This window comes from Oncorhynchus mykiss, chromosome 11, assembly GCF_013265735.2.
Source record: "Oncorhynchus mykiss isolate Arlee chromosome 11, USDA_OmykA_1.1, whole genome shotgun sequence".
In the NCBI taxonomy this organism is placed as follows: Eukaryota; Metazoa; Chordata; class Actinopteri; order Salmoniformes; family Salmonidae; genus Oncorhynchus; species Oncorhynchus mykiss.
Window position 1 is genome coordinate 62,907,847 of NC_048575.1, and position 12,443 is coordinate 62,920,289.

At 43.5% G+C, this 12,443-nt stretch overlaps 1 protein-coding gene and 1 non-coding gene across 2 annotated transcripts; one reads left to right on the plus strand and one right to left on the minus strand.

Annotated features, from left to right (window-relative positions):
- Positions 1-6,214: 6,214 nt before the first annotated feature.
- On the plus strand, positions 6,215-6,271 carry LOC118937484. Its single transcript, XR_005034823.1, has one exon. It is a non-coding gene; the product is annotated as a U7 small nuclear RNA (small nuclear RNA).
- A 2,229-nt stretch (positions 6,272-8,500) lies between these two features.
- Positions 8,501-11,955, minus strand: LOC110536211 (proliferating cell nuclear antigen). Its single transcript, XM_036936092.1, has 6 exons — positions 11,515-11,955; positions 10,170-10,267; positions 9,884-9,951; positions 9,536-9,730; positions 9,167-9,290; positions 8,501-9,059 (listed from the first exon to the last, which is right to left on the minus strand). Exons 1-6 carry the CDS (start codon positions 11,733-11,735, stop codon positions 8,983-8,985), a joined length of 783 nt encoding a protein of 260 aa, XP_036791987.1. The 5' UTR covers positions 11,736-11,955; the 3' UTR covers positions 8,501-8,982.
- Between the last annotated feature and the right edge of the window lie 488 nt (positions 11,956-12,443).

Consider the following 12,443-nt stretch of genomic DNA (forward strand, 5'->3'; position numbering starts at 1 on the left):
AACTGAAGAGACGAGACAAAGCATCAGGCTTGGTGTTCTTAGAGCCCGGACGATAAGAAATCACGAACTCGAAACGAGCGAAAAACAGCGCCCAACGCGCCTGACGCGCATTAAGTCGTTTGGCAGAACGGATGTACTCAAGGTTCCTATGGTCAGTCCAAACGACAAAAGGAACGGTCGCCCCCTCCAACCACTGTCGCCATTCGCCTAGGGCTAACCGGATGGCGAGCAGTTCGCGGTTACCCACATCATAGTTACGTTCCGACGGCGACAGGCGATGAGAAAAATATGCGCATGGGTGGACCTTGTCGTCAGAGAGGGAGCGCTGAGAAAGGATGGCTCCCACGCCCACCTCTGACGCGTCAACCTCGACAACGAACTGTCTAGAGACGTCAGGTGTAACAAGGATAGGAGCGGATGTAAAACGATTCTTGAGGAGATCAAAAGCTCCCTGGGCGGAAACGGACCACTTAAAGCACGTCTTGACAGAAGTAAGGGCTGTGAGAGGAGCTGCCACCTGACCGAAATTACGGATGAAACGACGATAGAAGTTCGCGAAGCCGAGAAAACGCTGCAGCTCGACGCGTGACTTAGGGACGGGCCAATCAATGACAGCTTGGACCTTAGCGGGATCCATCTTAATGCCTTCAGCGGAAATAACAGAACCGAGAAATGTGACGGAGGAGGCATGAAAAGTGCACTTCTCAGCCTTCACAAAAAGACAATTCTCTAAAAGGCGCTGGAGGACACGTCGAACGTGCTGAACATGAATCTGGATTGACGGTGAAAAAATCAGGATATCGTCAAGGTAAACGAAAACAAAGATGTTCAGCATGTCTCTCAGGACATCATTGACTAATGCCTGAAAGACAGCTGGAGCGTTAGCGAGGCCGAAAGGAAGAACCCGGTATTCAAAGTGCCCTAACGGAGTGTTAAACGCCGCCTTCCACTCGTCCCCCTCCCTGATGCGCACGAGATGGTAAGCGTTACGAAGGTCCAACTTAGTGAAAAACCTGGCTCCCTGCAGGATCTCGAAGGCTGAAGACATAAGAGGAAGCGGATAACGATTCTTCACTGTTATGTCATTCAGCCCTCGATAATCTATGCAGGGGCGCAGAGACCCGTCCTTCTTCTTGACAAAAAAAAACCCCGCTCCGGCGGGAGAGGAGGAGGGGACTATGGTACCGGCGTCAAGAGCTACAGACAAATAATCTTCGAGAGCCTTACGTTCGGGAGCCGACAGAGAGTATAGTCTACCCCGGGGGGGGGGTGGTTCCCGGAAGGAGATCAATACTACAATCATACGACCGGTGTGGAGGAAGAGAGGTGGCCCTGGACCGACTGAACACCGTGCGCAGATCGTGATATTCCTCCGGCACCCCTGTCAAATCACCAGGCTCCTCCTGTGAAGAAGAGACAGAGGAAACAGGAGGGATAGCAGACATTAAACATTTCACATGACAAGAGACGTTCCAGGAGAGGATAGAATTACTAGACCAATTAATGGAAGGATTATGACAAACTAGCCAGGGATGGCCCAAAACAACAGGTGTAAAAGGTGAACGAAAAATTAAAAAAGAAATGGTTTCACTATGATTACCAGAAACAGTGAGGGTTAAAGGTAGCGTCTCACGCTGAATCCTGGGGAGAGGACTACCATCCAGAGCGAACAAGGCCGTGGGCTCCTTTAACTGTCTGAGAGGAATGTCATGTTCCCGAGCCCAGGTCTCGTCCATAAAACAGCCCTCCGCCCCAGAGTCTATTAAGGCACTGCAGGAAGCTGACGAACCGGTCCAGCGTAGATGGACCGACAAGGTAGTGCAGGATCTTGAAGGAGAGACAGGAGTAGTAGCGCTCACCAGTAGCCCTCCGCTTACTGACGAGCTCTGGCCTTTTACTGGACATGAAGTGACAAAATGACCAGCGGAACCGCAATAGAGACAGAGGCGGTTGGTGATTCTCCGTTCCCTCTCCTTAGTCGAGATGCGGATACCTCCCAGCTGCATGGGCTCAGCACCCGAGCCGGCAGAGGAAGATGGTAGTGATGCGGAGAGGGAGGCGACGGAGAGCGCGAGCTCCTCTCCACGAGCTCGGTGACGAAGATCAACCCGTCGCTCAATGCGAATAGCGAGTTCAATCAAGGAATCCACGCTGGAAGGAACCTCCCGGGAGAGAATCTCATCCTTTACCTCTGCGCGGAAACCCTCCAGAAGACGAGCGAGCAAGGCCGGCTCGTTCCAGCCACTGGAGACAGCAAGAGTGCGAAACTCAATAGAGTAGTCTGTTATGGATCGATTGCCTTGACATAGGGAAGACAGGGCCCTGGAAGCCTCCTCCCCAAAAACAGATCGATCAAAAACCCGTATCATCTCCTCCTTAAAGTCTTGATACTGGTTAGTACACTCAGCCCTTGCCTCCCAGATTGCCGTGCCCCACTCACGAGCCCGTCCAATAAGGAGAGATATGACGTAGGCGACACGAGCAGTGCTCCTGGAGTAAGTGTTGGGCTGGAGAGAAAACACAATATCACACTGGGTGAGGAACGAGCGGCATTCAGTGGGCTCCCCAGAGTAACACGGCGGGTTATTGATTCTGGGCTCCGGAGATTCGAAAGCCCTGGAAGTGGCCGGTGGATCGAGGCGGAGATGGTGAACCTGTTCTGTGAGGTTGGAGACTTGGGTGGCCAGGGTCTCAACGGCATGTCGAGCAGCAGACACTTCCTGCTCGTGTCTGCCTAGCATCGCTCCCTGGATCCCGACGGCTGAGTGGAGAGGATCCGAAGTCGCTGGGTCCATTCTTGGTCGGATTCTTCTGTTATGGTGAGTGAATGAGGACCCAAAAGCGAACTAACTTAAACAGAGCTTCTTTAATAACCAAACATAGGTAGGCTCAGATAGACCGGCAGATTCCGACAGGACAGGACAAGGTTACAGCAAACATGACGATAGTCTGGCTCAGGCATGAAACACAACAAACAAGAATCCGACAAGGACAGGAACAGAAACAGAGAGAGATATAGGGACCTAATCAGAGGGAAAAAGGGAACAGGTGGGAAACGGGGTGAATGGGTAGTTAGAGGAGACAAGGAACAGCTGGGGGAAAGCGGGGGAGAAAAGGTAACCTAACAACGACCAGCAGAGGGAGACAGGGTGAAGGGAAAGGACAGAGACAAGACACAACATGACAGTACATGACAAATGAACACTTATGAGAATGGTGGACTGAATTTTCTGGACTTCACTTCACTTTAAATAATACTTTTAAGATCAATTGGATAAAACAATTCCTAAGAAGACCCACTTCTATCTGGAATTTTATTCCTCATCATGTCTTCTCTACTTTTGGTGGCCTTAACTTCATGTTGTTTTGCAATTATAATATTGACAAAGTTCCAGTGAAACTTTCTGCTTTTCATCGGCAGGTTTTCTTGTCATGGTCCTTAATTTATAAGCATCATTTTTCTCCACACAGATATTATATATGGAATAATCGGGATATATTGTATAAAAATACCTCTCTGTTTCTAGAATATTGGTTCCAAAATAATATCCTATTGGTGAGCCAACTGGTAAATGCAGATGGTCTTTTACTCAGTTATAAGGAATTCTTATCACTTTACAAGGTCCCTGTAACACCTAAAGATTTTGCAATTGTTTTAGATGCCATTCCCTCAGGTGTTGCTTTATTATTCAGGAACATGTCAAGACCTGACCCTCAGAGCCTACCTCCCATTACCCCTGTTGACTCATCAGTAGGAAAGATTTGTTTCTCTTTTGATCCATTCAACAACAGAGCGATACGATCCTTGTTTCAGCAGGATGTTGTATCTATCTATACCTTATGTCATGCCTTATTGGAATGGATTTATTGATAATATCTGTTGGAAAAAAGTTTGGATGTTGCCACACACATACCTACCTACTTGTTAACAAAATTAAGGAAGTTTCCTTTAAAATTATTCATAAATATTATCCTGCCAACCACTATATGAAGAAGTTTAAGGAAAACATCAACTCAAATTACTCCTTTTGTAATGACCACCCAGAAACAGTTTTGCATCTTTTTTGGCATTGTATGCATGTAAGAAAACTGTGGCAAGACATCAGTAGGTTTATAATTGAACACATTTATGAAGATTTTACACTATTGTGGAGAGATGTACTGTTTGGATTCTTTACATACAATAGAAATAAGCGGAATCATTTTTATGTAATTAATTTCATTATTCTTTTGGCCAAATTTCATATACACAAATGTACATTTACAAACAGAAAACCACATTTTCGTACCCTACAAAAATTAATTGAACTGTATTAAGACGGTTAAATGCTCTACTAACAAAAAAGCTATTAGAATTGTAAGTATATGCATGTCCCTTAAGGTCCTTGTGTAATTGTAATGTGATATTGTACCCCCTAGCTCGATTGTCTATTGTTTGTAATCTATGCATGCTTGTGTTCCCTCATGTGCTTTATGTATTGATTTGTTATTATAAAAAAAAAATTAAAAAAGAGGGAGGAAGGAAGGAATTTTAAATGGACCACATTTGCCCGGATATTCGTCCTCATTCATCCCACGACGATTGTGTTTTCAGCCACTGGTAGCTTGTGGGTGCTTTATATGCGCTACAAGTCAATTATGATTGCATGTCTACTTATATTAAATATATAATTATTCATATACGCCTACTGTATGATAGCTAGCAAATTAATTAGCTAACTAACGTTAACCTGCCTAGCTGGAACTTCTGAAGTAGGAAAATGTTTTATTTTTTACCATTTCCAAAAGCTAACCAAACAAAAACATAATTACTGAAAACGAGGGCTGAGGGGCTTACGTTGCAAACTTCCCTTGCTTGGCTAATCATTTGGACCGCCGACAAATATGGCCGCAGGCATTCCCCCAAGGGCATAAGACGAGGATAAATTAATAAGAGTGTCTTTTATGAGTTTGAAACGCAGCCCTGGGCTTCAAATGCGCTATTGAGTCTTCAGATACGAATGAATGGTGTCACGTGATCGATGGCTTTGTCCATTCATAAATGTAGTCTTTGCGCTGTACCCACCTAGGTATACCTAGACTCACAGAGTAAGACCAAAGTGACTTGCTCTCCTCCTTCTCTCCATTAGCGATCCCCTGACTTTTACTATCTCCATGTATCTTCATCTAACTCTGTCGTTTCTCTGTCTCGGTCTGGGTGACCCACACTCATTGAGAAGAGTCTAACACAGGTCTGTATTAACTCATTTCCCTCTGCCTCAGAGAAAACTATAGAACTTACTATAGAATTCTGTTGTACACTGTACAACACTAGACTCCACACTGTAGTATCCCTCGTTCATGTGTTGTACTACAGTATACTATAGACCGCAAAAACACTACAGTAATTACTATAGTATATACCGCAGTATTTAATTTGCATATACCCTGGCCAATCCCCTCCCTAATATCCCAATTTGTGTCACCTATAAGTGACTGGAGGCTGCTATAACAGCCTCCAGTCTCTATCTCCAGTCTTCTGGGAAGGCTTTCCACTAGATGTTGGAACATTCCTGGGGGGACTTGCTTCCATTCAGCCATTGGAACATTAATGAGGTCAGGAAATAATGGATGATTAGGCCTGGCTCGCAGTTGGCTTTCCAATTCATCCCAAAGGTGTTCGATGGGGTTGAGGTCAGGGCTCTGTGGAGTCCAGGCAAGTTCTTCCACACTGATCTCAACAAATCATTTCTGTATGGACCTCGCTTTGGCCACAGGGGCATTGTCATTCTGAACGATGGAAACACAAAAAACATCAACCACAAATACCACCAGTATCCTGAAAAACAAGTTTCCATCCCCTACTTTCTATTTTTAATAAAGTTATTCACCCCCTCCCCAACCATACCCTAAACTGGGTTTGTATCCTATTCCCAACCATACCTCTTAAACCTAACCCCATCTCGTCTATTTTATTATCCTCTTTACATTTTTTTATTCATTATTTAAAAAAAAATCAAATCGAGGAAGACAAAAGGTGAACTCCACCACCCCTCCCCCTTGCAAACCTGATCTTCAACCAGACAGCTACACTGAGAAGAGGGATAGAAGAAGGCATGATACCTTGAGATGTCCCTACCAGTCCCAAAGTTTGTTGTGTCTATCTCCAGGTTATAGAAAAGAGCAGCTCTTAACTATCTGTACAGACTCCAGTCCTAAATACCTACAGGCTATGGAATATTTGCTCTTTTAGTATTTGTCCAGTAGGTTTCCTTTAAGGAGAAAGACCACATGTATATTACAAAAAGAACTAAACAAAAACATAAGAGTAAATACTACAGTAAATACTACAATCATGTCCGCAACACTACATTGAATAATACAGCAAAAACACTAGTGTATACTATCATATTTATACCGTAGTGTACTATACTATTTTTTCATGTGAGGGGAGAGAGCGATAGAGACGATTGACACGCAAGCCTAAGTATTCTCAGTACTGGATAATCTCCTTTTGCATGAGGGGAGGGGGGCTCAGAGAGAGAGGCGGCGTCTCACCCTGTCCCCTTATCTCACCCAGTCTCTGGCGCAAATCCCAGTCCTCTAAAAAGCAGTTTACAGACCAGACAGAAAAAGCAGAGGGAACGAGAAAGGAATGGATTAGAGAGATAAGTGCGGTAGAGTAATGAGCAGAAAAGGCTGAATAGACAAAAAGGGCACTCCAGGCCAGAGAGAAAAGCTAACTGTATACTAAACATGTAAATCAGAGAAAGCAAACTCTATAGGCTAAATTTATGAGTTGTCTGGCTCAAGAGATGTGAAGGGGTGAATTGTTAGATTGCACAGCAGTAATGCTTGTTAATGTACTTTTAAATTATTAGAATGCTTGGGCAGAAATAACTATTTAAGACAAATGCAGGGGCTACGCAGACAGACCTGTCACCAGAGGAAGACTGATAAATGGAAGTGTCCAGTTAAACCGTCATAGCTGCCTCAATATTTCATTAACCACTCACATCGACTAATTACTTTATAGAATTAATCAGAAGTCCACCTAGGTTTGTAACCAGAGAAGGGGCAAGGATGGAAGCCTGGAGCAACCTGAGGCAGTAGTTATTTTTTACCTTCAGTAGAAATTGGTCACAGAACCCGTGATGATTTAACTTGAAATGAAGATTGAGGGGGAAAAAAAACATTTCTCCCCTGGTTACTGTGGATACTAACTCAATGCAGCTCAGATTAGTTTTGAGAGAGCCTGTGGTAGCTGGGAAAGGGATAATGTAGAAATGCAATCTAGTGAGATTATAATCCAGCCCTCCCCTTTGTTGCTTTTGGGCTGGTTGAACCCAGTGAAGTGCTAAAATTGAGTATACATCTGAAGCCAGATGTACCGATGGGATTAGGGTTTAGAAAACCCAGACTGACAAAGCTGTGTTGGCTAGGCCCGTAGAGAGAATTGCTAGAGGACATAGCCTATTCACTTATAGCATGAGTGCCAGTGGTTGTGCCATAATGCCAAACAGTTTGGTTTGACAATGACAGTTGTCAAGGGCAAACAGATCTGGGCCCAGGCTACTATTTACAGCAGTCAAAACGATTTTGATTGTAAAAAGCTTGGATTTTGATTGCTATAAATAGCCTGGTCCCAGATCTGTGTGCCCTTGACAACTGTCATTGTCAAACCAAAGAAGCATTTTAAGACTAGGTAGAACCCACATATCTATGATCAACTCACATTACCCCAATCGGTAGGGGGATTAGGGGATTGAAGAAATACCAGACCCTATATGGTTAGTGGGAACTAGCAGGATCATTGGGTCCCCCAGGGGATGGTTGAGCTAACCTAGGCGAATGTGATTAGCATGAGTTTGTAAGTAACAAGAACATTTCCCAGGACATATCTGATATTGGCAGAAAGCTTAAAATTCTTGTTAATCTAACTGCACTGTACAATTTACAGTAGCTATTACAGTGAAAGAACACCATGCTATTGTTTTAGAGTGCACAATTTTCAACATGAAGTTATTAATAAACAAATTAGGCACATTTGGGCAGTCTTGATACATTTTGAACAGAAATGCAATGTTTCATCAGATCAGTTTAAAACTTGGCACACTTGCCATCTAGTGGCCAAAATCAAAATTGTACCTGGCCTGGACTAATGTTACGGCCTCTTGCATCAGACAAAGATTTGGGTATGTCGTTTTACGCAAAAAAAATGAAGGGCAGATCCTTATTAAAACATGCACCAATTGTCTAAATACATTGGTAAATTAATCTGGATAAAGTTTCCCTTAAAAACAAGAGTATGTTAATTAAGAGGCATATATTATTTTTCAGGGACACAGACCAACCCCAATACTGGAATAAAAATGTGTTCAAACAAGATTCTCCATTGCAAGTAATTTGTCAAACTAGTCCATCTATGCCCAGGAAAACTGCAAATGAAATGGCACTGAGAAAGTTCTGATTATTTTATAGTCATGGGCACCACCTTGTGGTAGCAGATAGAAAATACATATTGTAAATCAGAATCAAATTATTTATTTATTGGGGTTCAAGAAAAAAAAGTTGGAGTGGTGAACATGACCACAGAACATATATACAGACATATCTACAAACTGGAATGAGCATTTGTTTTCCAAACAGAAGAGGGAACAAGGGGAGCATGGAGTTCTGTTGATCTTCCTCACAGACAGCTGGCCAGGTAAGATGATCAACTAAAAAGTACTTGAGCTAGAATAAGAACCCTAGTCCCAGAAAAGGACATTAGTAGATCCTACCACCATTGTCTATCCAGTATATATATATATATATAAAAATGACTGGATCAGTCAAACTGCTGATAAACAAACGTATCCAGATAAAACTAAAACGCAATAGCGATGCCATGACGCAGACAAAGTCAGCCAGCCATCCCTTTCCCACCCGCCAACAAGATCCTCCTCCCCACCCACAGGAAGGAACATGAACCCCCCCACTGGAAGTTTGGACTAGGGAGGTTTAGGAAGCCTCCTCGTCAATCTTGGGCGCCAGGTAGTACTTGACATGGCCCATGTCAGCTATCTTGTACTCCACCACTGTCAAAGAAAAGATCAGTCAGACATCAGAAAACAATGTACAGTACCTGATAGGCTGTGTGTATGGGGTAGAGGTTAGGGTTAGAGGGCAGGAGCAGGTTACCTACCTAGGGGGATGTCTGCAGACATGCTGAGGATGACTGTCTTGGAGAGGGGTGTGGCCTTGGTGAAGAAGTTGAGGTAGTTGAGAGCAAAGATCAGCTGGACTGGCTCGTTCATCTCAATACTCACCTAAGAGGAAGGAATGGGAGAGAATATATTTAATTCAACATCGAAGCTTCCAGTGATCCCAGACAAAACTGCAAATCTGCTGTCCAAGAGAACAACCTTTACCGAGCCGATGGCCATTCTGGTTGACATGTTCATTGTCCATCTGATATGCAGTTTCTCACACTTCACCCCAGAGATCAAATTATATAGGGCACTAAAAAGGGAATAATTTGGGATACAGACCCAGGTCTCCTCCCCATACGTACCGCTTCCTCCTCCTTGTCCACGTTGCTGGTTTGGGACAGTTTGACGTTGCCAGTGCCCAGCTCTCCCGTGGCCGAGAACTTAACGCCATCCTTGGCGCAAGAGATCATGACGGCGTCACCAATCTGAGACAGGTCACGGCAGATACGGGCAAACTCCCCCGATGGCATCTTGACCACACAGCTGTACTCCTGCTCCTAGAGGGTAAGAGAGGGGTGAGAACGTGACAACCAACATGGCATGGTCTGGTGACAAGTGACTAACGCTACTGCCACAAGTATGGTTCAAATAGCACACTCTAAAGAGAAGCTTAGAACTTTTACTTCATGGAATATTGGGAGAACACTTACTGGGATTCCCAACTGTTCTACATCGAGATCCATCAACTTCATCTCATAGTCCGACACCTTCTCCTGGTCTAAGAGAAGAACAGGTTAACACTGACATCTAATTAAACATTAAATACATGACCAAGCATATATGATAGCAGGGGTTTACCATGGGTCCTGAGAATTCAAGTCGTCCTACTACAGGTACAACTCTCTCGATAGATCTAGCAATCTATCATTCCAGCTGCAAAATTAAATATCCCTACTGTATAAGTATAGATATTGCTTGATGGATAAAGGTACTCACTGAGTGTCTCGAAGACTAGGGCGAGTGTGTCTGCGTTGTCCTCTGCTCTGAGAGTGATGATGTCCTCATTCCCAGCACACTTCAGGATCTTTGACATACTAGGAGGGAGAGTGGTAGACCAGTCATAATTTCACTCAAAAAAAAAACTTGCTGAAGCACAAAATATGAAAATTGATTTGATATGCTTTGTTTATACAGCAATATTTTTATTAGCATATTTAAACCTGCTCTTTCCATAGGCTGTGTATGTCAATCAAATGCAACTTTGGTTAGGCCGTCATGACACTGCACGGACGTTAGTGGTTAAATTATACATCAGCATTTATGATTGTTGGATCCTGTTTTACATTATAGCCATATGATTGAATATTATCTGCTGTTGGCTTGTGTGGATGTATGTATGTGTTATGCAACATAGCTGACTTGAAACATTGTTAACAGTTACAGGGCCACGGGCCTTTCTCATGATGGAAAAATACAGAGTAGCATGGGGTTGCAGAACAAGCGGTCTTTTGTTAGATAACAGGAGCCAGGTGCGAGATAACCGTATGGAGCATGAGCGCATGGATGTTCTTCACAGCAACAGTTACATCTATCAACAGAAGCGCTAAGAGGCGGGGACCCGCCTGAGCACCTGCAATAGGCTGAGCAAGTTTAAACCACGCCCAGTCTCTACTGTGATAGGCCAACAGACGGGTTGGAACTGTCTATCACAGTATAAAGAATACTGCTTACATACAGTGGGCCCGTATATACGAAAGTTGCATTTGCCATTTATTACTTAGCTAATAAAAAATACATAGTACACAATCGGTGACTTATTTATCCTGATACCAGATTCGAATTTACGCAACTCTAACATGGTGACCGTCTAACATGAGATAATATACAAAGTGATTTCATATAGCTGGTAAACCTCATCGTATGCTCCATTTAGCCAACTTCAAACAATAGTGACTGACGTCACCTGAACTTGGCGGGTTCGCGAAATTCCCGCCAACCTTCAACCAGCGATTTAGCGCTCAAGTGACGTCACTTTCAAAAGGCGGCATGTTACGCTGCAACCGGTCGATATATCAGTTTTCCAGGAAAAACATAGTCTACAAACTTTTAACTTCTGAAAATAACACGAGGCGTTGCAAGAGACTTGAACGTCTAAAATGTCCTCACCACAGTACAAAGTAGAATACTAAAGCCACAAGAACATGGTTAACTTAGCTTACTAGCGACAATGAAAAATCTTAAACTTGTTACCTCCCTGCTAAACTAACGACATTATTGTTCTCTAGGCAAAGTAACTACCATTGACAATCATGCTGTCATACTCAAAATCCATTCCACTAACCTGCTAAGATTGACTCCCATTGCGAGGTTGCGGTCACAACGGTAGGAGTCGAATCCGTCGCTGCGGAGAGTGAGCTGAACTAGGGAGACGTGGGACGAGTCCATACTCTGAAGAGAGATACCCGACGAGCTCACGTCCCAACAGGCCTCCGTGATCAGGTCCTTCAGAGCCTCCAAAACCTTCTTCAGGATGGATCCCTGTACCAAGCGAGCCTCAAACATTGTCGAGTCTGTTTGTATGTAGTAGAAATACAAAATTATTTCCTGAGACCTTCTCCTTCAACTTTGGTCCTGCAGTCTAAAAATGCAGGCTTGGATAAAAAAAAAAAAGTAAAAAAGAGCTCCCTTCCTCGCTCCTCAAAATGCGACAAGAGTTCTCTCTTCTCTAGTTGGAGGGGAAACGGTCTGTGGATCACGAACGCGCGCTAACGTGTCGTTTTAAGCGTCATTCGTCATTTCCGTTTAATAATGGACGCCTTCGGCTCCTCCCACTGAAGAAATTGAGGCACAATAATCTCTTTGATATAGTTTTAGGCACTTGTTCATACGCATACGTTGATCCAAAATGGTATATGTTACAACCTATTTTCAAAATAAGGACGTTCGATGGCGCCAAATGTTCTCCAGCTTAATTTTCAAAACAGTAAAATGACTCCGATATTTCGACCGTAGCTATGCATACATGTTCTCTGGTTTTACTTTATTTGACTCATATTTATTACTTTAACCCATTTGTTTGAGTGATATGCAACTGTCTATGCGCTGCTGCATTAGGTTTGTCTGAGCTTTCCCAGTTGGCATTTTTTTGTGTGACTTTGTCATAAATTCATATGTTTTGTTGCAAACAGTCCATGCAACATGACAAATGTAATACATTTGAATTAAGAGAAACTATAGCTTCCATATTCAGCATACAATTGGTTAAAAATG